The 27,740-nt window shown below is 43.9% G+C and overlaps 1 protein-coding gene across 2 annotated transcripts; it reads left to right on the top strand.

Annotated features, from left to right (window-relative positions):
* Positions 1-3,750: 3,750 nt before the first annotated feature.
* On the top strand, positions 3,751-27,226 carry LOC310823029 (ubiquitin conjugation factor E4 A-like). Of its 2 annotated transcripts, none has more exons than XM_083695689.1 (20): positions 3,751-3,843; positions 4,594-4,766; positions 5,936-6,118; positions 9,240-9,352; positions 11,007-11,159; positions 11,380-11,539; positions 12,146-12,348; positions 16,839-17,030; positions 17,326-17,659; positions 18,009-18,141; positions 20,511-20,818; positions 21,193-21,325; positions 21,420-21,610; positions 21,759-21,859; positions 22,321-22,434; positions 24,030-24,204; positions 24,380-24,560; positions 24,780-24,927; positions 25,054-25,211; positions 25,411-27,226. In XM_083695689.1, exons 2-20 carry the CDS (start codon positions 4,640-4,642, stop codon positions 25,544-25,546), a joined length of 3,243 nt encoding a protein of 1,080 aa, XP_083551815.1. In that variant the 5' UTR covers positions 3,751-3,843; positions 4,594-4,639; the 3' UTR covers positions 25,547-27,226. The 2 variants fall into 2 exon arrangements, with proteins under 2 accessions (XP_083551815.1, XP_083551816.1); XM_083695690.1 differs by having other exon boundaries at positions 5,936-6,112.
* Positions 27,227-27,740: the final 514 nt, after the last annotated feature.

Raw genomic sequence — 27,740 nt, forward strand, 5'->3', positions numbered from 1 at the left:
TGCACTCAATATATACAGTAGATATACTGTGCATTTGGAAAGTATTCAGACCCCTTCACTTATTACAGCCTTATTCTAAAATGGATTAAATTATTTTTTCCCCTCATCAATCTACACACAATACCCCATAATGACAAAGTGAAAACAGGTTTTTAGAAATGTTTGCTAATTTATTCAAAATAAAAAACTGAAATATCACATTTACATAAGTATTCAGACTCTTTGCTATGACACTCACCTGTCTTTATAAGGTCCCACAGTTGACAGTGCATGTCAGAGCAAAAACCAGGCCATGAGGTCGAAGGAATTGTCTGTAGACCTCCGAGACAGGATTGTGTCGAGGCACAGATCTGGGGAAGGGTACGAAAAAAATTCTGCAGTATTGAATGTTCCCAAGAACACAGGAGCCTCCATCATTCTGTAGTATTGAATGTTCCCAAGAACACAGGAGCCTCCATCATTCTGTAGTATTGAAGGTCCCCAAGAACACAGTAGCCTCCATCATTCTGTAGTATTGAATGTTCCCAAGAACACAGTAGCCTCCATCATTCTGTAGTATTGAATGTTCCCAAGAACACAGTAGCCTCCATCATTCTGTAGTATTGAATGTTCCCAAGAACACAGTAGCCTCCATCATTCTGTAGTATTGAATGTTCCCAAGAACACAGTAGCCTCCATCATTCTGTAGTATTGAATGTTCCCAAGAACACAGTAGCCTCCATCATTCTGTAGTATTGAATGTTCCCAAGAACACAGTAGCCTCCATCATTCTGTAGTATTGAATGTTCCCAAGAACACAGTAGCCTCCATCATTCTGTAGTATTGAATGTTCCCAAGAACACAGTAGCCTCCATCATTCTGTAGTATTGAATGTTCCCAAGAACACAGTAGCCTCCATCATTCTAAAACGGAAGGAGTTTGGAACTACCAAGACTTCCTAGAGCTGGCCGCCCGGCCAAACTGAGCAATCAGGGGAGAAGGGCCATCGTCAGGGAGGCGACCAAGAACCCAATGGTCACTCTGACAGAGATCCAGTGTTCCTCTGTGGAGATGGGAGAACCTTCCAGAAGGACAACCATCTCTGCTGCACTCCACCAATCAGTCCTTTATGGTAGAGTGGCCTGACGGAAGCCACTCCTCAATGAGTCTGAGATGTATCAAAGGATTTCATCCCTTTTGTCTTCTACTCTCACATCTTCTCCTGGTCAGAGCTATGTATGACCGGTCTTGACCCTGTAAGGGGTTAATGTACACTTCAATTCTCTCATTTCTTAGTTAGTGTTTGAGAAGGAGACATGGGATGTTCAGGTTTATCTTATGGTTAAATTAAGATGAGTGAAACTTGAGTGAGGCTTTAAAGATTTTGAGGATGCAGTGATTCGGTTGGGTCATTTAAAGGTATACACATTTAACAGCAGAAATGACAAGCCATACAATTGCCTATCACTTCAAGTTTAGTCATGTACTGTGTCAGAATCTGAGGAATTATGTACAGATATGTTCATTTTTAATACTTTCATGATTGTATAATAAGCCTATTTACAGTATGTAGTGTTGTTTGTATCATGAAATTAAACCAGATATGAAAAAACCTGCATTGAAGTAGAATTATTGTGGGCATAAATATGGGTTTACATGGAGGCTGCAGGGTGAGCCATTCTTCTTTCATCTGTCAAATTCTCATGTAGATGTGTATAAATAAAAGCAGGCAACTAGGAATACTGCTGGAGAGAGTGGTAACCAGGAAATGCCATTTCAGAGGCCATGTTTTTAGGCTTTTCCCTCTCCCACCAAGTTCTGTCATAGAGAAAAGAGGAGGTAAAAACCTACTTCATTTTATATTGATATCAAATACTTCACATTTGTTGTGTAGACATTTTAACTACATTTGACTCTGAGACAACATGTATTGTTTAAACATAAAAGTAGAGTAGATATAAATATATTGAAAATGTTTAACAGATTTTTCATGACAATATTATGAACAACATCTATAATGTATTTTGCCATTTTGTCATCTAAAAACTATAGGTATATTGTTCAATAGAACGATAATACTCTTAGGGACAATTGTTTCAAATTACAGTGGGGGAAATAATTATTTGATCCCCTGCTGATTTTGTTAGTTTGCCCGATTACAAAGAAATGAGCGGTCTATAATTTTTATGGTACTTTTATTTGAACAAATAGAGACAGAATATCAACAAAGAAGTCCAGAAAAAACACATTATATAAAGTTATAAATTCATTTGCATTTGATCGAAGGAAATAAGTATTTGATCCCCAAGCAAAACATGACTTAGTACTTGGTGGAGAAACCCTTGCTGGCAAGCACAGAAGTCAGACGTTTCTTATAGTTGGTCACCAGGTTTGCACACATCTCAGGAGGGATTTTGGTCCACTCCTCTTTACAGATCCTCTCCAAATCCTGAAGGTTTCAAGGCTTTTGCTTGGCAACTCGAAGCTTCAGCTCCCTCCACAAATTTTCGATAGGATTAAGGTCTGGAGACTAGCTAGGCCACTCCATGACCTTAGTGTGCTTCTTCTTGAGCCACTCCTTTGTTGCCTTGGCTGAATGTTTTGGGTCATTGTCATGCTGGAAGACCCATCCACGACCCATCCTCAGTGCTCTGGCTGAGGGAAGGAGGTTCTCGTCCAAGATCTTATGGTACATGGCCCCGTCCATTGGCCCCTCAATGCAGTGAAGTCGTCCTGTACCCTTAGCAGAGAAACAACCCCAAAGCATAATGCTTCCACCTCCGTGTTTGATGGTGGGGATGGTGTTCTTGGGATTGTAGCATTCAGCATTTCTCTCCCTCCAAACACGAAGAGTCGAATTTATGCCAAAGAGTTCAATTTTGGTCTCATCTGACCACATCACCTTCTCCCAAGCCTTCTCTGAATCATTTAGGTGTTCATTGGCAAACTTCAAATGGGCCTGTACATGTGCCTTCTTGAGCAGGGGGACCTTGCGGGCACTGCAGGATTTCAATCCGTTACGGTGTAGTGTGTTACCAATGGTTTTCTTGGTGACTGTGGTCCCAGCTGCCTTGAGATCATTACCAAGCTCCTCCCGTGTAGTTCTGGGCTGATCCCTCACCCTTCTCATGATCATCCTTACCCCACGAGGCGAGATCTTGCATGGAGCTCCAGGACGAGGGTGATTGATGGTTATTTTGTATTTCTTCCATTTTCTAATAATTGCACCAACAGTTGTCTCCTTCTCACCAAGCTTCTTGCTGATGGTCTTGTAGCCCATTCCAGCCTTGTGCAGGTCTACAACTCTTACCCTGATGTCCTTTGAATGTTCTTTGGTCTTGCCCATGGTGGTGGAGAGGTTGGAATGGAAGAGATTGATTCTATTGACAGGTGTCTTTTATACCCATAACAAGCAGAAATTAGTACTTTTCCTAAAGTGACAGGACTAATCTGTGTGCCTTATGGGCATATAACCAGCCAGAATTCTTGCTGGTTTGTAGGGGATCAAATACTTATTTCCTTCGATCAAATGCAAATTAATTTATAACTTTATATAATGTGTTTTTTCTGGACTTCTTTGTTGATATTCTGTCTCTATTTGTTAAAATAAAAGTACCATAAAAATTATAGACCGCTCATTTCTTTGTAATCGGGCAAACTAACAAAATCAGCAGGGGATCAAATAATTATTTCCCCCAATGGATCGATAAACTGCAGATAAAATAAAACTCTTACTTTGAAGAATTGTCTCTCCCACCGTCTTCCTTTGATGACGTTTCCTCATCTGTGTTTACTGAGGAACTGAGAGCATATTTCGCAGAGAAAAGCAACTATTTTAAATACACCGATTTGCTGTTAATCCAGGTATGACAACATTCTTGTACTTTGACATATAGTTTAAAGTAAATAAAAGTAATTACGGGTTGTGACTTAAATGACTGACTTTATGTGCAGGCTGAGCGCCGCGCGGTCTTGACAGCTTACCTGGCTAATGACAGCTGCTAGCTAGCTAGCTAGCTAGCCAAGAAGTAGCCTGCTTGCTTACTGTACATGGTTGTCAACTTCTCTGTTGAGTATTTAGTTAGGTAATGCAATGTTTATACTGAGAACGATAGTTACAATTCGTTTAGCTAATACCTTACAGCATTTGTCGCTGTGGTTGTGTGGTCTGACATTTCGTTTGTCAGGTACAGTTCGCTAGCTAGCTGGCTAGCCGATGTGTAAATCGTAAGCCAGCTAACGGTGGCATGTTTGACAGGTGTCATCAGGTTAGCACTATAGCTAGCTAGCTAGCAGCAGCAGTGCTTACAACTCGCTTGCTAGTTAATGTTGCGAGATGACTTCTGTGTTATGATCAGATCATGATTGTCGTGGGTGGTTGGGGTGATGATGATGATGATGATGATGATGTCAGATGGTTGGTGTGATGATGATGGTGGTGGTGGTGATGAAGATGATGACGATGGTGACGATGACTGTCAGCTTCATGAAATTATCCACTGTCTGTCCATGCTCTGTCTCACACATTTGTAACATTAGCTAGATACTTTTGTGTACGTCTCCATCCAGGCTGGTGGTCAGTGATACTAATGATGCTACAATCTCTCTGTCAAGGTTTGTGGTCAGTATCACCAGTGGATGGAGTTGGTGCTCCAGTGAGATGACTGACCAGGGCAATAACAACCAGAACATCTCCCGCAACCCCTTCGCTGCCCTCTTCAGCTCCGTAGCCGATGCCAAGCAGTTTGCGTCGGGTCAAAAACAGCCGCAGCAATGTGAACCACCCTGTGAGTATAGTCTGGTTTACCTTAGTCCCACGCTGCCAGATCCCAGCTAGTCAAAGTGTGCATGCGTGTGCGTGCGTGGGGGTGTGTGCATGGGTGTGTGGGCACGCCCCCTACCTCTTCCTTAGCTCTCTGGTAGCAGCCGTACAGGTATGGTATGGCAGACTTCTCCCCTGCGTCTCTGTGTGCAGACAGGTTGACCAGGCTACAGGAAGTCTGAAGAACGGAACTAAGCCTACCATTCTAATCTGGAGAACGGAACTAGGCCTACCATTCTAATCTGGAGCACGGGACTAGGCCTACCATTCTAATCTTTACTCAACTCTGGTCCTGGAGGTTGCTCATTTTTATTTCAGCACAGTACTTACACATCTGATTGAACTAGCTAATCAGGGATTGATGATCTAGTTGAGTAGTTGAATTAGGTGTGCTTGTGCTGGGACTGAACAAAACAAATTGCAACCTTTTCCAAAAAAACGGCTTTCCAGTAAGCGGGGCTTAGTCTGTGTGTGCCTGTGTGTGCCAAGGCCAATTGCTTTGTCCAGTCACTCCCGGGCTTCAACAGGGTTTACCCCAGGCCTGTTCGGTGCTTAAAACTCTTTTAGCCTCCTCTACTCCCTTGTCCTTATGAGGCCAAACAGGGCTAGGGGCTCGGTTTAGCGCAAGGGTGGGATATTCTCTAAAGTGCTTTAGTCGGCTAGCGAATTTGGTGGCTGGCAAGCATAATCCAAGTTCGCTTGCTGTAACTACATAATCAAATGGATTTGAATAGCGCTTTTCACAAATACAAATTGCTCGTGTCTCCGTAGTTCCCCACCTTACAAACTGCAGAAGGTGAACAAATTGGAGATCGTACAAGGTGGGACTAGAAAGCCCAACTGTGGAAATGGCTTATTCACTAGGCTCGAAGCACTGGGCTTCCTAACTGGCCACTAGTAATCCTTGACACGTACTGGCACCACTGGCGAAAAGCGTCTATTGTGTAATTTAGATATACAGTTACATTGTGGGTGGGGGGGGCAAATGTAATTTTATCTTTTTACTGATGAGAATAAACATACAGGTGCACCTATCCAAGGAAGGTTTTCCAGCTAGCGTTAAGCTTAATTTGGTTGGCTAACATCACTGGTTGGCTAACGTCACTGGTTGGCTAACGTCACTCTGTGTTGCAGCGGAGGACTCAGCGGAGAGCCAGTCAGAGTCTGAGAACTCTGTGTCTGACAGCATCGAGGACAATGACGACTCTGTGGCGGAGATCAGCCGCTCCTTCCGCTCCAGACAGGAACTGTGTGAGCAGCTCAACGTCAACCACATGATCCAGAGGATCTTCCTCATCACCCTGGACAACAGTGAGTGTCAGTCCCAATCTTGGTTCTAGTATTAATGTCACAACTTTACCTGTTGCCCATGCACAAGCCATTGTGTAGTCTCGTTCCCAGACACTTCTACGTCAAACTTGGCCTTCGTTAAATCAATAGAAAGAGCGTTGAAAACGGATGGCGCATAGCCTTTGACTTTACCTCCCATCCTCTGCTTGCACACCACATGTTTCTGATTCAGAGCTACGCCTTACAGTTGTGTGATTCACTGAAAAACAATAATAACAAATACTTTACTCAGTAAATTCACTTGCACTAAGGCCAGGTTTGCGTCGTTGTTATTCCAGGCTTATACTGTATGCACTGTTCGCAATAGCCTGGGGACGAGGCTAGCGATTGTGTGATTAATTTCCCATCAATTTCTCCCCCGTTTACATGTGAAAAGGCCCTATTCTCGTCACCCCTCATTCGCGTTCCTGTCTCCCATTGATTAATGTGTAGATATAGATGTACTAGATGGACTGATAGAGTGGGTCAAGTGTGCCTAAGCTTCCGGCTGAGCTCAGGGGACTGCTGTACAACCCTACTTCCTGGCGGTCTCATTCATGAAATCACTCTGTGTAGCTAGAGAAAGATCTGTGACATCAGCTCTCTGAGTAAGACTGTCTAGCATCCGGAGTCCGCCGCCCCCGGATTACTGTCCTCTTCTTCCCGCTCTTCATCCTCACTCACTCACTCTCACTCACTCAGTGGAGGCTGGTGGAGGTAGAAAGGAGGACAGGCTCTTTGCAATGCATAGAATGGAATGAGGAATATATATATATATATTCCTCATTCCATTCCAGGTAGAAAGGAGGACAGGCTCTTTGCAATGCATAGAATGGAATGAGGAATATATATATATATATATTCCTCATTCCATTCTATGCATTGCAAAGAGCCTGTCCTCCTTTCTACCTCCACCAGCCTCCACTGAGTGAGTGAGAGTGAGTGAGTGAGGTTAATCTACAATGTAGAAAATAATACAAATAAAGAAAAACCATTGAATGAGAAAGTGTGTCCAAACTTTTGACTGGTACTGTATATATATATAGTGCATTCGGAAAGTATTCAGACCCCGTCACTTTTATCTACATTTTGTTATGTTACAGCCTTATTCTAAAATGGATTAAAAAAAAATGTTTTCCCTCATCAATCTACACACAATACCCCATAATGACAAAGCCAAAACAGGTTTTTAGAGTTTGTTTGCTAATTTATTAAATATAAAAAACTGATATCACATTTACATAAGTATTCAGACCCTTTACTCAGTACTTTGTTGAAGCACCTTTGGCAGCAATTACAGCCTCAAGTCTTCTTGGGTATGACGCTACAAGCTTGCCACACCTGTATTTGGGGAGTTTCTCCCATTCTTCTCTGCAGATCCTCTCAAGCTCTATCAGGTTGGATGGGGAGCGTCGGTGCACAGCTATTTTCAGGTCTCTCCAGAGATGTTCGATCGGGTTCAAGTCCGGGCTCTGGCTGGGCCACTCAAGGACATTCAGAGACTTGTCCCGAAGCCACTCCTGCGTTGTCTTGGCTGTGTGCTTAGGGTCGTTGTCCTGTTGGAAGGTGAACCTTCACCCCAGTCTGAGAACCTGCTCCAGAGCGCTCAGGACTTCATCAAGGATCTCTCTGTACTTTGCTCCGTTCACCTTTCCTGCAATCCTGACTAGTCTCCCAGTCCCTGCCGCTGAAAAACATCCCTACAACATGACAACATGGCCCTTCTCCCTCTATTGCTCAGTTTGGCCGGACGGCCAGCTCTAGGAAGAATCTTGGTGGTTCCAAACTTCTTCCATTTAAGAGTGATGGAAGCTACTATGTTCTTGGGGACCTTCAATACTGCAGAAATTAGTTGTACCCTTCCCCAGATCTGTGCCTCGACACAATCCTGTCTCGGAGGCCTACAGACAATTCCTTCAACCTCATGGCCTGGTTTTTGCTCTGACATGCACTGTCAACTGTGGGACCTTGTATAGACACGTGTGTGCCGTTCCAAATCATGTCCAATCAATTGAATTTACCACAGGTGTACTCCAATCAAGTCGTAGAAACATCTCAAGGATGATCAATGAAAACAAGATGCGCCTAAGCTCAATTTCGAGTGTCATATCAAAGGGTCTGAATACTTATGTAAATGTGATATTTCAGTTTTTTATTTTTTTTATAAATTAGCAAACATTTCTAAAAACCTGTTTTCGCTTTGTCATTATGGGGTATTGTGTGTAGATTGATGAGGAGAATAAGGCTGTAACAACAAAATGTGGAAAAAGTGAAGGGGTACTTTCTGATTGCACTGTATATATAATTTTTATCCTTTATTAATTCAGCGGAGTCCACTTGAGACCAAGGTCTCTTTTTCAAGGTTGCCCTGATTACAAAATATATACACATAACTATTATTTAAGATCAAGATCGACATTTTAAAAGGACACAATTTAAAAAGGCAATACCATTTTTCTTTTTTTTTTACAGACAACATTGTTATACAACACATCTGTTTAATAACATTCCTCATTAAGCTAACCCTAACCCATGCATTACATAAACTCATCCTCAGATTTCTACCTCCACAAGACTCATAGTCTTCGGTGTTGGATTGCAGCATTTGATGTTTGGCTTCCAGTAATATCAAGCTTCCAGTCAGCAGTGACTCACCCTCTTAATCAGGGAATATTGTTGACACGAGTCATCATGATATCTACAATACTGGAAATGACAGAAGACTGAAAATACTATTTTTGAGTAGTGTTCAGTTCTTCATATACTGTGCAACTCTCATAACTATACTGTATCAGTTTTTGTTGGCATGGCAACGGCTGAGGAGTAAGCCCAAGCACATACAGAGATGGAGACGCGGTACTTCTCTTGTCTAGTGTCAAATTACTATGGTTAGTTTATTGCATATTGTCACGGGTTTCGGCCTCCACCTTCTTCAGTGTTTAGAAAACAATACACAGTCCCTCCTGTTTATAAATTAGGTCATGCTGCGTTCCACAGGGGCTTCACAATAATACCCATAATATAACTAAATACATTTTTAAATGAGTTGAACACCTCATTCCCCCTTTCTAGTGTCAAGTGTTGACCACCTCTGTGTTTGACCACTCAGGCGATCCCAGCCAGAGAGGAGGTAATGGGATCCCTCCTCGCTGTGTCTACCTGGAGGAGATGGCATCAGACCTGGATGGCCAGGACTGGCTGGACATGGACAACATTGAGCAGGTACTGTGTGTGTAGCATGGGTCAGGAGTAGAGTTTTAAATTTCAGCCCGAACCCAACGGGCATGGGCCAGGCCGGGCCTAATTTTCTGACAATTGATTCAGGCTAGGCCAGGCTTGGGTTTGCCACAACAGCTGTGTAACCCGAACCCCTTTTTTTAATATATAATCTTGCATGGCTGTGTGATAGCCGCCTACTGCTCTCTCTCCCTCTCTCTCCCTCTCTCCCTCTGCTCTCTCTCCCTCTCTCTCCCTCCCTCCTCTCTTCCCTCTCTCTCTCTCCCTCCCTTCTCTCTTCCCTCTCTCTCTCTTCCCTCTCTCTCTCTCCTCTCTCCCTCCCTCCACTCTTCCCTCTCCTCTCTCTCTCTTCCCCCTCTCTCTCTTCCCTCTCTCTCTCTCTCCTCTCTGCCTCCCTCCACTCTTTCCTCTCCTCTCTCTCTCTTCCCCCTCTCTCTCTTCCCTCTCTCTCTCTCTCTCCCTCTGCTCTTGCCATAGATGCACAGCAGCAGCACCTGTTCAATTACATGTTATGTTCTCTCGCTGTTTCTGTGAGTCCTAATTACTGAATTGTTGTTAAAGGCAGCAAAAATAAATAAATAAGCATGGCCAGTTCGCTGACGTGCCTCTGCTCTGTTATGCTCTCTTTGCCTGCACCTGACCAAGAGTGTCAGAGTAATTGAAAGCATAACATACTTTGCTGCGTGAAGCCTTCCCTTATGGATCACTATTGGCATCAACACATACAAACACACGACACAGGCGACGACAGCAAGATCGGGCTCATTTTTGGAAATACGGTATTCCAAAAAAAATGCAGGCACAGTTAAAACAGTTGTTAATAGTAGCATAACTAAAGTGTGTTTTCAAGCAGTCTCTCTGTCCACTCTTCTCAGCGAGTGGCTCTCTCCTCTCCATACTCCACAGTGTGGCAATTTTGCTGTTGTGCGCAATGGATAAAAGAACGGACGTTTTCTAGACTTCTGTTTTTTTTTTCGGGTGAGGGCTCATGAAAATGTTTTGGAGCTGGGCGAGGGCCTCATCTCAACAGGCCCGGGTTTGGTCTGCATTTTCAGGCTAGTTTAAAACTCAGGAGTGATGGTAAAGTTACTTCCGCAAAAGTAAATAACATTGAGCAGGTACCGCAGCAGTACAAGTGATTGTATTAGTGATGAGGTACTGTTGCAGGTCAGTCAGTTCGGTTGTCACAGTCAGTTCAGTTGAACTTTCTACTAAAAGATCCCATACAACACATTAAGTATAGCACTGAACAGTAGAGATGGATGGCAAACTGGTCTTAAAGACCACCAGCATCCTCCATCCTCCTTTAGACTCTATTTTCCGGATGCCTTCACTCATAAGACACCTCTTTACTATGAAATCCATGTGCTGTATTTCCTCTTCCCTTGATTTTTGCTCACTTCTCTTTGGCACAACAGTGCATTGTCCACATGGTTAACACATCGTAGGTCACAGCCCAAACCGTTGGTTAAAGAGGTGTTTGTGTCTGTGTCTGTGTCTGTGTCTGTGTCTGTGTCTGTGTCTGTGTCCGTGTCCGTGTCCGTGTCCGTGTCCGTGTCCGTGTCCGTGTCCGTGTCCGTGTCCGTGTCCGTGTCCGTGTCCGTGTCCGTGTCCGTGTCCGTGTCCGTGTCCCTCCCAGGCTCTGTTCAACAGGCTGCTTCTTCTGGAGCCAGGCAACAAGCTAATCTATATGACCTCCTGTAGCCTGGTCAACCTGTCTGCAGACAGAGATGCAGGGGAGAAGTCTGCCATACCATACCTGTATGGCTGCTACCAGAGAGCTAAGGAAGAGGTGGGGCTCACGCCTACACACTCACGCATACAAACACACACACACACACACACACACACACACAAATAAATCTACATACTGTTTGAGTAAATCTAGCTTAGTTTGTTTTCTATTGTTTTCGAGAACTCAAGAAGTCAGTCATCCTTACCTGTTAAAGCCAGCCATCCTGTTATGTTAATGTGCTTACAATGATATCATTGATAATGTATCTGCGCACCAGGTGACCAAGGTACCAGAGAAACTGTTGTCGTTTGCTGTGCGCTGTAAGAATCTGACGGTCTCCAACACGCGGACAGTTCTACTCACTCCGGAGATCTACATCAGCCAGAACGTATACGAGCAGCTTCTGGACCTGCTGCTGGAGGCAGTCAGAGGAGCACGTAAGTCTATTCTATATGATTCTTTTCTATAATATTCTAGTGTATTGTGTTATATTTTATAATGTCCTATTGTATTGTATTCTTTAATATTCTAGTCTATTGTATGGTATTCTTTAATATTCTAGTGTATAGTATTCTATAATATTCTAGTCTATTGTATTGTATTCTATAATATTCAAGTCTATTGTATTGTATTCTATAATATTCTAGTCTATTGTATTGTATTCTTTAATATTCTAGTCTATTGTATTCTTTAATATTCTAGTGTATTGTATTGTATTCTTTAATATTCTAGTCTATTGTATTCTTTAATTTTCTAGTCTATTGTATTGTATTCTTTAATATTCTAGTCTATTGTATTCTTTAATATTCTAGTCTATTGTATTATATTCTATAATATTCTAGTCTATTGTATTGTATTCTTTAATATTCTAGTCTATTGTATTGTATTCTATAATATTTGAGTCTATTGTATTGTATTCTTTAATATTCTAGTCTATTGTATTGTATTCTTTAATATTCTAGTGTATTGTATTGCATTTTATAATGTTCTATCATCGTCTAGTCTATTCTGTCTGCTGTCATGTGATGTTGTGTGTGTTGCAGAGCTGGAGGAGGTGGTTGAGTTTGTGGAAGAGGTGATCGCTGGCCTGTTAGTGGATCAGGAGGTGCGAACCTTCGGGGAGGTGATAGTTCCCGTGCTGGATATCTTCCAGGGTCGTGTGAAGGACCTGGACCTCTGTCAGCTACTGCTATTCAACTACCTGGATATACTCCTCTATTTCAGCAGGCAGAAAGACATTGCCAAGGTCAGGAGACGCATCACTTCTCTGGAGAATTATTTAAACTCACCATTCATTCATTACATTCAACCAGTGTCTATATATATGAGTGAAAACGGCGGTTCTGTAGTCAAAGGAGGTCGAGAAAAAATAGACAGGGTCCTAAGGAAATTACCCCCCATGACATCATAGGGGCTAATTTCCTGAAGACTCTCTCTCATCTTTTGGACTGTACATTGACATTTACATTTTTGACATTTAGCAGACGCCTTTATCCACAGCGACTTACAACAAATACATTTGTCTAAGTAAGTGATCATCTATCCATCAGTCATAAGAAAAACAAATCTATGCTAAGACCAGGGGCCATTGGCAGTCACAATGCCAGATTTTTTTTATTATTATTATTTATTTATTTTTATTTACAGTAGAGAAACTGTACAGGGGGGTAGTTGGGATGAAGAGGTCTTTAGGAGGGATCAGTCAAGATGTAGCCTGAAGAGATGGGTCTTCAATCTACGGCGGAAGACAGGTAGTGACTCTGCAGTCCTGACAGCAGTGGGAAGCTCGTTCCACCAGCGGGGCGCCAGGACAGTGAAAAGCCGTGACCGAGTAGCGCGACTGCTGCATCCACGTAGAGATGGCGGTGCTAGGCGGCCAGCCAAGGTGGAAGAGTGGAGTGATCGGGCAGGGGTATGGGGGCTGACCATTGCTTGCAAGTAGGGACGGGCTGTTCCATTGCTGCCCGGTGGGCGAGCACCAGGGTCTTTAATCTGAAGCGAGCTGCTATCGGGAGCCAGTGAAGGGTGCGAAGGAGGGTGGTGACATGGGAGAACTTGGGGAGATTGAACACCAGACGGGCAGCAGCATTCTGGATGAGCAGCACATGTCTGATGGCGGAGGCGGGGAGCCCGGCCAAGAGTGCGTTGCAGTAGTCAAGGCGGGAGATCACAAGTGTCTGGACCAAGAGTTGTGCTGCTTCTCTCATGAGGAATGAACGTATCCTTCTGATGTTGTACAGTAAGAATCTACAGGACCGTGCTGTCGCTGTGATGTTCGCTGCACAGGATAAGTGGTTGTCAAAGATCACCCCAAGATTCTTGGCTGTCTGGGAGGAGGTCACCATAGAGTTCTCTACTGTGATGGAGAAGTCTTGGAGAGGACAGGCTTTCCCAAGGAGGAAGAGCAGCTCAGTCTTGTTCAGGTTGAGCTTGAGGTGGTGGGCTGACATCCAAGCAGAAATGTCTGCAAGACACGCAGATACACGTGTCACCACCTGTGAGTCAGAGGGGGGAAAAGAGAGAAAAAGTTGAATGTCATCTGCGTAGCAGTGGTAGGAGACACCATGTGAGGAAATTACTGAGCCACGTTCAAGGGTTTTAGATAAGAAAGAGAATTGGGATACCAGTCTGTAGTTGTGGACAGCAGACGGGTCAAGAGTTGGTTTCTTGAGAAGGAGCTTGACTCTGGCTGTCTTAAAGGCAGCTGGGACAGATCCTGTGGATAGAGAGGAATTGATTATGGTGTAAAGGAAAGGAAGGAGGTCTTTGGAAATGGATTGGAGAAGGGGATATGATATGATCGAGAGGGCAGGTATTTGTCCGCTTGGATGTGACCAGTTTTAGAATATCATCAGGAGAGAGGGGAAAGACCTGATAAACCAGAGACTGAGTGTAGCACAGAGGGTTTGGGAGGAGTGGTAGCAGTGTTGGCGAGAGGTAGAGAGAAAGAGCTGCTAATGTCATCAACCTTCTTTTCAAAGTAGGTGACAAAGTCATCTGCAGACAGGGAGGAGGGGGAGGAGGTGGGTTGAGGACTGAGGAAAATGTGGAGAATAGTTTCCTTGGGTCAGAGGCAGAGGATTGAATTTTGGAATAGTAGTAAGAAGCTTTAGCAGCTGATGCAGAGGAGGTTTTAGGTCTTCAGGGTGGCCGGTTTTTCTCTATTTCCTCTCAGCTGCCCGGAGCCCTATTCTACAAGCTTGCAGGGTTTCAAACAGCCACGGAGTGTGTGGAGAGAATCATGCTGGCCTTGAGGTCAATGGACAGTTGAGGGTGGAGGAGGCTGCATCGGTGGATAGAAGGGAGAAGGATTCAACAGGGGGTAGGGAGGATAAGACAGAGGAAGAGAGCGGTGAGGGAGAGGATACACAGGTTGCGATGAGAGGATACCGTGTGGGTAGAGTCTGACTGGGAGGAGTTGGATTTGAGGGGAAGGGAGAAGGATACAAAATGATCATCAGAAACTGGAAGAGGGGTAACAGTAAGGTTGGAGGTATGAGTATCTGGTGAAGACAATTTTGAGCTGATTGCCCGCCTCATGAGTTGGAGGAGAGTGGGACAGGGTAAGGTTGAAGGAGGAGAGAAGGTCAAGTACTCCAAATGAGTGAAGCATCTCTGACTGGATGTTGAAGTCACCCAGTAGTGAGAGCGGTGTGCTGTCCTCAGGAAAGAAGCTGAAGAGGAGATCCATCTCTTCTAAGAAGTCGCCAAGCTGACCTGGTGGACGATAGATAACAACAATGTGAAGTTTGACGGGGGAGGTGACAGGAACAGCATGGAATTCGAAGTTGGATATGGACAGGTGTGACAGGGGAAGGACATTATGTGACCACTCCTCTGCCTCCTCCTCGACCAGAGAGTAGGGGAATGAGAAAAAGTATAGGCATCGGAGAGAGCTGCCGGAGTAACTGTGTTTTCTGGTGTAATCCATGTCTCTGTGAAAGCAAGGAAGTGGAGGGACATGAAGCAGGCGTAAGCTGAGAGAGCCTCTGCTTTCCAGTTCCAAAGCCCTCCTGTGATAGTGAGGTCGTGTTGAGCATGGTGGGTAGATTAGATGGGTTGCGAGGGAAGGTGTTAGCTTCCTCCTGAGGGATGAAATAACAGGAATGAAAGACTGTTTATTTGCCATGTGAACAATTCTCATCAATTGTTGGAATGTGGTAATTTTTGCACAACCCCCTCCGAGACAACACACGTGCACACCCCCAAGGGAGAACAGAGCTCTGAGAACACCATATTCGCCGCCGCTGGAGCATTGCTCAAGGGCACGACGGTAGTGGTAGGCACCTTAGATATGATGTCTGGGATCAAACCAGCGACCTACCGATTGCTGGCCGGCCTCTCTAACCTCTAGGCCAGCGTTTCCCAACCGCTGTGCCGCGGCACACTAGTGTGCCGTGAGAGATCGTTGGGTGTGCCGTGAGAAATGATCCAATTTCACTTTTTTTTAATTAACATTTATTAATTATTATCTGCAAATAATATGCCATTGTCGAGTGTCTGTGCTGTAATATAGTGACTGGCAGAGTAATGTAATATTCGTCCGGGTGGCAGCAGGTAGCTAATTGCCTCGTTCCTTCTTAGAGACAAGAGAATTAGTGAGGCATGCGACAGGTCGTGGTGACAGTGATGGAGAAGTTTTTAAAAAGGAAAAATGCAAACTCCGAACTGGGCCCTGGACAAGATTCTGACCCAGGTGAAGGCCCTAGTATGAGTGGTGGTAAAAAGAAAGCAAAGACGGTGAGCTCGAGGCAATACAGCGAAAGCTATCTTTCGTTCGGATTTACTTTCACCGGGGATGAGACGACACCGACTCCATTATGCTTGTTGTGTGGCGAGAAGCTGTCCAACAGCGCCATGGTGCCAAGCAAGCTTAAACGCCATCTCCAAACGAAACACCCGTCGCTTCAAAACAAGCCGATGGACTATTTTGTTCGCCTGCGTGAAAACACAGAGAAACAGGCAACGTTTATGAGAAAAACCACAAAGGTAAATGAGAAAGCCCTCAACGCTAGTTACCTAGTTGCTGAACTCGTAGCTAAATCAAAAAAGTCCCACTCTGTGGCAGAGACATTAATACTACCTGCCTGCAAAGCCATTGTCAACGAGATGCTCGGCCCTGACGCGGTTAAAAACATAGCTAAAGTCCCGCTCTCAGATAACACAATTGCCAGGCGTATTGATGACATGTCTACAGACATCGAAAGTCATGTTTTGGGAAAGATACGCATCAGTAGGAAATTTGCGTTGCAACTTGATGAGTCTACGGATATTAGTGGACATTCTCAGCTCTTGGACAATGTGCGTTTTGTGGATGGAGATGCCATTAGAGACTAATATTGTAATTATATATACTGTATCAGGCTACAGAGTGTCATTTTGTAACATTTTTGGTTGGTGGTGTGCCGCAAGATTCTTCCGATGTAAAAAATGTGCCGTGGCTCAAAAAAGGTTGAAAAACACTGCTCTAGGCTACCTGCCCCCCCCAAGGAAGAAGGTTTGCTGTGAGCAGGGTGAATAGGGAGAAAGCACATTGTGATATTTGCCGAGATAGAGGGTTTGTGGGCAATAGTGTAGAACGTAGAAAAACACAGTTTTCAGATACTGTATGTATGGTCTTCATTCAAGGCTTAAACTATTTCAGGGAAACCAAGCTGTTTTGTGTTTATTTGGTTTTAAAGTGCATACTAAATGTTTCAAAGCATACTTTACAACAGCATTCAATGCATTTCAAAGGTATTGGTGGAGCATATCCAGCCCAAAGACCCCACCAACGGGCTCCAGTATCAGAAGACTCTCCTGGGGTCGGTGTTGAGTATCTCCTGCCTGCTGAAGACCCCCGGGGTGGTGGAGGGTCACTGCTTCTTCCTCAACCCCTCACGCACCAGCCCGCAGGAGATTAAGGTCCAGGAGTCCAACATACACCAGGTCTGTCTCTCACTCTCTCTCTCAAACCCTGTTATCTCTCCCCAATCCCCACTTCTATTCTCCCATCTCCCCAACGCTTCAAGCTATCTTACTGTCTAGAGTCGGTTAAACGCATTGATACAGGTCTGAGAAAGCAATACAGCCTTTGGATGTGATTTAACTGTCTAACTAGTACGAAGTCATCATGTCAATAAATAGAACTGCCAATAAATAGGTATTTGGTAAAACAGAGAAGGTTAGTGCTGCCTGCTTTGGCAATGACAATGATGTCCTCTTTGCCCTTGTGATTGGTCAGTTCATGGGTCAGTTCCACGATAAGCTGCACCAGATCCTGAGGAACCTTCTGCAGCAGTCCAGTGAGACACGACACCTGCTCCTCACCTGGCTGGGTGGCTGCCTACAGGCCAACGCTGGACGTGGCAAGATCTGGGCCAATCAGATGCCAGAGATCTTCTTCCAGATGTACGCCTCGGATGCCTTCTTCCTCAATCTGGGCGCAGCGTTACTGAAGCTGTGCCAACCGTTCTGCCGCCCTCGCTCGCCCAAGCTGCTCACCTTTAACCCCACCTACTGCTCCCTCAAAGAGCTGAGTGAGGAGGATAGGCGCAACCGCAACGTACACGCCAGAGGTGTGTGTGTGTGTGTGTGTGTGTGTGTGTGTGTGTGTGCGCGCGCCTGTGCGTGTGTGTCATCAGCTGTCCTCAGAGCATCCTCTATCTGGCCTGGTTCCAGGTTTGCATGTGTGTTATCCAACTTCTATGACACAACGTTCTTGTCATGTATACATGCATGACAACGGCAGAGCAGTTGGTTAGAGAAGCATGTACGGATCTGGGAAAAGTCCAGCTGGCTACTAACTGTCTCCAGTGATAAACTAATATAAATTATTCATAATTATTGATCTCCAACCCATCTCTTGATGGCAAGTCTAGTATTCTCCCAGTTTATATTTATTATAACTAGTTCCTGTCCTCACAGGTCTGGACAAGGAGACATGTCTGATACCTGTGCCCCCCCAGCAGCAGCAGTCAGTGGACTACACCCAGTCCTACAGCCTCCTGACTGAGAACCTCATCCTGACCCAGCTCACCCTGCACCTGGGCTTCCACAGGTAGCCACTGTCCCTCTGCCCTGCTCCACTGTCACATCCTAGCAGTCATTTATAGTGTTGCTGCTGTTGCCATATAAAGCCAACAGCCACATCACCTTGCAACCCTCTTTGCTGGCTTGATTGGTAGGCCAAGCAAGGTATGCCTCGGTCGATCCTTGGATGGGGGAGCAAAAACAGGCTGCTGGAAGTGGTGTTGGAGGCACAGTAGGTGGCACTCCCCTCCCTCTGGTCTAAGGGACACCAATGCCCCTAGGGCAGTGAATGGGGCCTGCCCTGCAGACGAGGCAGGTTTTATACATTTGACACACTTTTTTGTTTTGAATACATATGAGTGACCCAATTAAACAAAAGAAATAAGTTAAAAAAAATAATTAAAAAAAACCTTTAAAACAGGTCTTAGATTTAGAACTATATATTCCACCATGTTCATACAGTGGTATCAGGTTCATCACAAATTTGTTATCAATCTCTACAAACCTTGAAATAAGACTGTTGGATGGATATATATTATGTGAAATCTGAAGATGCATCTCCCTTTATTTGAAATGCAGTACTTAAAGGGCAACATCCAAGCTTTTTCCTTTAATTAAGAATTGGTATTTGATCCATCTCCTCTCCTCACCCCCGCTACGCTTCCCCAAGTGGTTGCTGCAAATGAGAAAATGTTCTCAGTGTCCATTCCTGGTCAAATAAGAATGAATCAAATACAAAATGAAGTAAGTAAATAAATGGGTACATAGATATATATTGTGGAAAATCTGAAGAGGCATCTCCCTTTATTTGAAATGCAGTACTTAAAGGGTAATATCCAAGCTTTTTACTTTTCTACGTCTACCAATTTGTCATTCGCACTGGGCCGCGCACTTTCCATGGCTACCTAATCATTCCCTGCTTTCAACTGGCTCATTCATCTGCTTTCATATCCTCCCTTCTCCACTTCCCCAGCTGGTTTCTGCAAATGAGAATATGTTCTCAAATGTTCTTGCGGGGTAAAATAAATACAAGAGTGGTGGAGACCTGAGTAACCTCGAGAGTTTACCAATTCTGTAAACAGGTTAGGTAATTTATAAATTTCATTTGATTTATTTCAGTAATGAAGGTTAGGTAAGCCAGGAGTGTATGCAGTAAGGCTTTATACATGAAAAGGGAGTAATGAAGAGATCTTTGGGATTTTAACGAGGTCCAGCCAAACTTTTGATAAAGAATGCAATGGGTATTAAAACTATCACCTCTGATAAAGCGAAGGGCATTATGGTAGATGGCATCCAAAGGTTTAAGAGTAGTGCCTGCTGCATTTTGGTAGATGGTATCACCATAATCAAGTACTGGCATGAAAGTTGAACAATCCGCTTTCTGCTGTTCAGGGAAAGGCAAGACATATTCCTTTAAAAGAAGCCCACCTTAAATTTTAGCTTTTTAACAACCTATGTTTTCTGATCGTCAAGTCTTTGTCAAACCAAATACCAAGGTATTTATAAGCGGGGACACGCTCAATGGGGGCACCACCGAAAGTACAATCAGATACATTTTTCTGTGATTTGGTAAATAACATATTTTGTCTGTCCAGCACCAACCTCAGCCCAACAAATGCTCCCTGCAGGAGAGTAAATGCAGACTGTAGCTCAGAAAAGGGCCTGGTCAGTCGTGGGACCAATAGCATATACAACAGTGTCATCGGCATGTACATGCAGTTTACAATTATTTACACATAATCCAATATTGTTGATGTAAATAGTAAAAAGAACTGGACCAAGAATTGATCCTTGTGGGTTATGTCAAGAAAACCTGATCTTAACTTTAACCATCAGTTAAGACGCACTACTGTGTTCTGTCCACTAAATCATTTTTAAACCATTTTCAGGCCTATTTCAGACAACCTCTGAATGAGTAGGTAATGGTTGACCGTATCGAATGCCTTGGAGAGATCTATAAATAAGGCAGCACAATGTTTTTTCTGATCTAGGCAATTTAACACATCATCTAAGACAAGCGTAGCAGCTGAGACGGTGCTATGACCAGGTCTAAAGCCAGACTGTTGCACATTTAGAATAGAATGAGAAGATAAAAAGGTTCTTAGCTGGGCGCCGGGCATAATGAAAATGTTCAGTTTGAAGTGACGTCAACTTGCCTGGTTAAAAAAAAAAAAAGGGTGAAATAATAAAAAATATAAATAATAAATAATATAAAGTATCCTTCGTCTGATTGGCATAGCCAGCCTAACAGCTGCAGGTGTGTAGCTACAGCAATGGAGGAGAGACTACCGTGTCACAAGTATGTCATGGTCTTGTCATAGTGCTTGATGTTTTACTGTATAGCCCTTTCAGCGGTGTCTGTGTCTGTGTCTGTGTCTGTGTGTTTGCTCCTCCCAGACTCCACGAACAGATGGTGAAGATGAACCAGTCTCTCCACAGACTGCAGGGGACGTGGCGGGAGGCGCAGAACGCTGGCAGCCCGGCGGCGGAGCAGCTCCGTGAGCAGTTTGAGCGTCTGATGACCGTCTACCTGTCCACTAAAGCTGCAGCCACGCAGCCGGCCATGCTGCAGTGCTGCCTCAACCTGCAGGCCTCCAGCGCTGCACTGCTGGTCCAGCTCGGTCTCAGTAACCAGGGACCTGAACACACACAGCTCTCCTTCCCCCTGCCCCCTCTACACAACAGCCTGCTCTGCTACGTACCAGGTACTCATGGCAGAACTAGCGATCTAGTGAACAATTAACAAATTCCTGTGACTCCTGCATTCCCACAAAGTATGCATCTCTGTTGGCCTTTTAATTCATAGTTTACATTAGTTCATGTTTCCCTTTGATAATTTTCAGTGTCAATGTGTGGCTTCAAGTTAACCTTTTATATACGTTCATTCATTCATTCATAATGGAAGTATCACAACCCCTACACATCAGAAACAGATGATGACCCTAGTGTATGTGACTATGCTAACACAAGCTAGGATGACTCTGGAGTCATTGAGTGTGTGTGTGTGTGTGTGTGTGTGTGTGTGTGTGTGTGTGTGTGTGTGTGTGTGTGTGTGTGTGTGTGTGTGTGTGTGTGTCAGAGTTCTTTGCAGAGAACTTGGGGGATTTCTTCATCTTCCTGCGTCGATTCGCAGACGAAGTTCTGGAGTCTTCCGCTGAAAGCTTGGAGCAGGTCCTCAACTTCATCACTGTTTTCATGGGGAACGTGGAGAGGTATGCACCGTGACTGTTTTTCCCTCTGACCTAGATTAAACCCAAAATTCCATGATCGCCACAGCCCTGGTTATGTGAACCTGTACTCCCATAGGATGAAAAACCCTCATCTGCGGGCCAAGATGGCAGAGGTACTAGAGGCTGTGATGCCCCACATGGAACAGTCATCACCTAGCACTGCTCAGCCAATCATGTTCCAACGCCAGAGGGTCTTCTGCTCTTACCGACACGCCCCCCACCTCGCCGAGGCGCTCATCACTGTGTTTGTGGATATCGAGTTCACGGGTGAGTTACTGAGAGTGAGTGTGAGTGGAAGGGAGGGAGAAAGGGCAAACCAACTCGAAAGAGATTAAACTCCAGCCTGTAGAGTCTGGATTGTTATGATGAAGCTCAAATTAATGACTTCCTGATTTTCCTCTCGCTCTCTTCTCAGGCGACCCGCACCAGTTTGAACAGAAGTTCAACTACAGGAGACCCATGTACCCTATCCTCAAGTACATGTGGGGGAAAGAAAGCTACAGAGAGAACATCAAGGTACGGCCTTTCTTTTCACTTCATTTTCTAAGAATGTCCTTAAGGGAGCAATCTGGGATTCAAACAACAACAAAGCAGTCACCACGTCACTTGTTTGGGTAAACAGCTAGAGGGATGGGGCTGGAGAACACCCTCAAATTCAACGACGGAGCTATGGGTGCAAAGACCGACCATCCATGAGGTTAAATTATGTTTTGAAGCTATATTTACAATTCCATTGTTTTCAAACAGTGGGGTATAACGAGCTTATGTTTTGGGTTCTGATGGGGTAAGGCAGTTGAACTTAGATCATGAATGGGTTATATTCTTCAAGAATCAACGGCTATTTATCATCATCCAAAAATTGATGTACTCACATTGCCCTCTTTAGTCACCTGGAAGGTACTGCAGCACACAACACTTTCTGAAACCTCATTTTGATTACGTGCCAAAGTGCTTATGTTGAAAAATGCGTGTCCCAGTGTCTGGCGGACTACGCGTCTAAGAACCTGGAGGCAATGAACCCACCACTTTTCTTGCGGTACCTCAACCTTTTGATGAACGATGCCGTCTTCCTATTGGACGAAGCCATACAGGTGAGACTCCTCTTCAGTTCACTGGAATTTAGTGATCTCCAACTGACTGTACAGTATATGTGTTTTACCATAATGAACTATTGATCTTTGGCCTATTGTTTGGTTGTTCTTATCCTTTACATGAAGTTAAGTTAATATAGTTAATATTTCAATATTTAATAGTTAATATTTCAATAAGATTCATCTTACAATAATGACACACACACACACTAGGGTTGGGGGGTATACATTTTTTCACACCTTTTATACCGTCCTCAAATTTTACCGGCCGGAGTATACGTCAAACATTTTTTAAATAATGTCGCGGGGGGCTGGTGGGAGCCGTCTTTGCTCCAATCTACATTGAAAAATGTAATTATTTATGTTGTGACTGCTATACCGTATGACATATAGCCTAAACAATCATTTAAACTACATCCCGAGCACAGCTTGACAAACTAAACTAAACAGTTGGATAGCATAATATGATAGCTTAATAAGAAGCGTCACGCGCTGCATTCGTAATAATATTACTTGTCTCATGTGTCATATAGCCTATAGGCTATCATTTGTCCATAAAATGTTGATTTCATTACCGTTATGAGACTATGCTCTGGGAGTCCTCTGGTCCTGCACTTTGTCACCGCCAGATTGAGGTTGTGGCCAATTCAGGGCCTTGATGGCGGCTGCAGTGTTAGCAGCATTGTCAGTCCTCATGGCCGAGAGTTTATTCGCATCCAAGTGCTGTGCGGAGTGCACCAACAATGGTGTCCGCCATGTTTTCTGGAAAAAGAGCTAGTCTGTAGGGATTTTTTAAAATATGTTTTTAGGGCATTTCTGCTTTATTGGGATAGAGATAGTAGATATTGACAGGAAGGATGGGTGAGAGAGGAGGGATGACATGCAGGATATGTCGATGGCCGGAATCAAACCAGGGACCTTGCGATGATATGGTATGCGCCTTAGTGTGCTACGCCACTTGAGCGCCCCGTCTGTAGGGATTTTGACTGTAGTTTCCAGTCGGGTGTGACAAAGTGGACGGTTAACCACATATCTGTGTCAGTGAATAGCTGAACCCGACAGCAGCACTTCATACATACAGATATCCCATCGGTGCAGCTGTTAATGGGTGTTTCAGTCGTTTGAGGTGCGAGTGTACATTAGTTTCCATTAGTGTTCCCATCTCTGGCCGTCATCTTTTTCATGCAAATCTTGCAAATAACCTTGTCCAAATCTGCAGGCTCTCCTTTATCGTCGGGTCGGAATAAATAAAGTAATACTGCCATAGGGCAGCAGTGGCGTTTTTTAGAGACCAAGTCATTAGCACTAGTCACTTTTTTTCCTCTAACCTTAGGTGGAAGAGGTCATGTACAACACCCTAAAAGTTACGCTTGTAATTCTTTCTCTGACCACGTTGGCAGTGGCGCTGTTACACGTTGTGAATTGACAACGTGTCTAACATTTATGATGGTATTGAAAAAAAAAAATTGGGGCATTTTCAAATCCCGCGGGATACCGTATTACCGTTATACCACCCAACCCTAACACACACACACATACACACACAGCTTGTAACGTCGTCACACCTCTCTCTGATTGGTCCTTTTTCCTGTCAGTATCTGAGTAAGATCAAGCTGCTGCAGCTGGAGAGGGACCGGGGGGAGTGGGAGGGGTTAGCCCCTGACGCCCGCAGAGAGAAGGAGTCCAGTCTGCAGATGTTAGGCCAGCTCGGTCGTTTCCACAACATCATGTCCAACGAGACCATTGGCACACTGGCTTTCCTCACATCAGGTGAGAGAAGGGAGGGTAAACTTTGTTTTCCATCAGGCTTTTGTTTGATCATCCAAGGTGTGTATAAACAGCCTTTAAATGATTGCCCAGCAATATTCTTCTCATCTCTCTTGCTCTTGCTCTCTCTCTCTCTCTCCCTCTCTCTCTCTTTCTCTCCCTCCCTCCCACCCTCCAGAGATCAAGGGTATCTTTGTGCACCCATTCCTGGCTGAGAGGATCATCTCCATGCTCAACTACTTCCTACAGCACCTGGTGGGACCCAAGATGGGTGCTCTGAAGGTGAAGGACTTCAGTGAGTTTGACTTCAAACCTCAACAGCTCGTCTCTGACATCTGCACCATCTACCTGAACCTGGGGTACGTAGTCTAGACAGTAGTCTATTTTCAGAAGGGAAATGCAAAGCCAAGAGCATATACAAGTGACTGTCAACAGTTATACTCCGCTTCTAGGTCTGATCCTTATCTCGCTCTTCCACATGGTTCATTCCCTGTGGAGACAAACGGGCATAGAAACCCATATAAGCCATCAATTTGTGTCCTAGCCATTATTACATGGTCTTGTTTGCTTTGTTACAGTGATGAGGAGAATTTCTGCGCCACGGTTCCTAAAGACGGACGGTCCTACTCTCCCACCCTCTTCTCTCAGACTGTGCGCGTCCTGAAAAAGATCAACAAGCCTGGAGACATGATCATGTCCTTCAGTCTGATCGCTGACAAAATAAAGGTTGGATACCGGAGACATTACATTTTCCCCCCCGGTCCCTTGCATTGAAAAACAATGAAATACACACACTTGTCTGTCTATCTGTCTGTCTGACTTCCAGCCTGACTGCCTGTCTGTCTATCTCAGTCTCATGCAGACAGACATCAGCAGGAGGAGGAATCCTACTCGGACGCCCCAGATGAGTTCCTGGACCCCATCATGTCGACCTTGATGCTCGACCCCGTGTTGCTCCCCTCCTCTAACGTCACAGTGGACCGCTCCACCATTGCACGCCACCTACTCAGGTCAGCTACTGCGTCAGGACAGAGTCTACCATTCCATTCACATACCACACGTGTTTGATTCCTCATTCCATTCCATGCATCACAACAAGCCTGTCCTCTGATTTCTACCTCCACTGATGTAGGTCTATGTTGCTGTTTGTGTATTCCTCAACAAGATGTTTTGCAGGATATTGCTATTGATGTTTTTTCCCCTCCACAGTGATCAGACAGACCCATTCAACCGCAGCCCCCTCACTATGGATCAGATCAGGCCCAATTTGGAACTGAAGCAGCAGATCTCACAGTGGCTGGACAAACACAAGCAGGAGAGGCTGCTAACAGGGCCTAGTGGCTAGCCTTTAGAGATCTCTCGTATGAACAATGACTGTCTGCACCCTTCCCTCCTTCCTTCCTTTCCTCACCTATGCTATACCTGGCTCTCCCCATGTGTGCTTACCTCCAGACTGTAATCCAGACTACCACTCCCATCTCCCTTTCATGCCGCTCACATTTTACTCAACCACAATCCTCATGCGTCAACAGAAGAGTCTTGGTGGTGAATATGGTGAAGAAAGCCCATTGAGTGATCTATACTGCTCAGTAAAAGAACTGTGGTGCTGTTACATTCATTTACCGTATGGTGATATTGAAGGGGATCTGCCTCCAGCATCTCTGATCTACCAGACTAGACTTCAGCAAATGTAGCAAAACTCCTGAATGGCCATCCGCTCTGCCAAAGCAAGTTTGTATAAAGAGAAACGATCCGAAAGCTTCAGAACTTGACACTTGAGACATGCATACTGACTTGGGCCATGTATGATCCTTGAACCAATGTGTATCACTCAGTTACAAATCTACTTTAAGATAGGATTTAGAACTGAATGTACGCATTATGCAAGCATAATGCCAATATATTCAAATGTGGGAAAACCTAACTTTATTGAAGGAATCGGTGCCTAAAACCACAAGCCTTCCTGTAATTTCATTGGAGGAGAAGAGGCCTATTTAATAAGAAGTCATCACTCTGTGTCACGGTTGCATTTACAATGTTACAAGCCGTATCATGGGATATAACTTGTCTACTTGTATCCGAAACAAGGAGAGGTAGTACAGTCGTTGGAATAGTTGGGGTGTTGCTTGCCTTGGCTGCTCACAGAACAGCGCCAGCTAGTCACTTGTGTGAATTGCTCTTTGGAATTTGAAACTTTTAAATGTGAGGAAGTGAAGTGTGATTTTGTATAAAAGGATAGAATATGTGGGAAAGATTACCGATTTGATAGCATGCATTTGTATGTGGCATATCTACCAACTTGATGATAACCTAGGTTAAATTATAATGCAATATGTCTATGTTTTATCTGTCATGGTTCTTTTGAATGTACAGTATGATTACGAAAATACATTTAAAAAAAGTATTAGTGTGCTAGCAAGCTGGCTACAAACGGTTTCAATGCTTCTCCCAAGAAATAACAGAGTATGGTCAATTGGTAGCTGTTTTTACACTAACAAATGACATATGCTTTACCTCTGTTACCGTTTAAGTACCAATACTCCAATATTGGAGTAATGATCATTGAAGTACTAATAATTACTGTAATAGATTATTTCATGGTATTCGGAATTGTATACAGGAAGTGTTTTCTGATTCACACAATTCATTGAGATAAGAACAGCCAATGAGTAGGCTAACTTGGGTAACGTTTTTACTGGTTGAAAGAGGTGTCTCCACATACTATTACATTGGTATCTACTTGGCTAGGTCCTTCAAATATCAACGTGACGCGTCATTTTAAGTTAACGGCATTTCATTATTTGGCCGGAATCTTCATTATCATCAACTTTAGTTTTTATTGTAAAGAAATTGATTTCAAATTGGATTGATTTCAAAAGTATTTATTACTCAATTGCACATATTTTTGCCATCTGGGATATAGGAAATGTTGCATACCAATGAAATCAAATGATGTGATACAGTTGATGCCATTGCAGTGAAATATGCCTACATGATGTAAAGATGCTCTATCAATAAAGAAAGCCTGTTTAAAGACGTTCTTATAATAATTATTGATAGATGAGTCAAAGCTTGCCAAATGGGATTGATTCCAAAAATGTCAATTTATTCAAATTCATCAAAGTTCGCATTTACGTGTCTTTTGTAGAATTTTGCGCCAAATTATTTTCTATACAGAAAAACATAGTTTTTACGTCGCACTTAAACAGCCTTAATCAATACATGTGAGACCGATTTAGACATCTCTTCAATAGTCTGCAGCTAGACATGGTCAACTGTGCCAACGACAATTCCTAACTTCAAACATTTGACATAATTCATATATTATTCTATACATTTTCGCATTATAAAATTATTAGTTATAATATCGAACTTGACAAAATTATTATTATATTTATTTTATGTATCCCTTATTTTACCAGGTAAGTAGACTGAGAACACAAAAGTGGGAGCACATTCGCAGTTGCAAAGGAAGGCGCACACCTGCCTTAAACATCAGAGCAACCTGGTGTTCTTCTCGATGATCAACTGAAATTCAA

Source organism: Argentina silus, assembly GCF_951799395.1.
Source record: "Argentina silus genome assembly, chromosome: X".
Classification (NCBI taxonomy): domain Eukaryota; kingdom Metazoa; phylum Chordata; class Actinopteri; order Argentiniformes; family Argentinidae; genus Argentina; species Argentina silus.

What these genes read in the sequence shown, in the direction of transcription:
- LOC310823029 (XM_083695689.1), top strand. Translation starts at nt 4,640, where the DNA reads ATGACTGACCAGGGCAATAACAACCAGAACATCTCCCGCAACCCCTTC. An exon ending in GGAGGCAGTCAGAGGAGCAC is followed by an intron (nt 11,540 to 12,145) that starts GTAAGTCTATTC and finishes TGTGTGTTGCAG; the next exon opens with AGCTGGAGGAGGTGGTTGAG. An exon ending in CCTGCTCTGCTACGTACCAG is followed by an intron (nt 20,819 to 21,192) that starts GTACTCATGGCA and finishes TGTGTGTGTCAG; the next exon opens with AGTTCTTTGCAGAGAACTTG.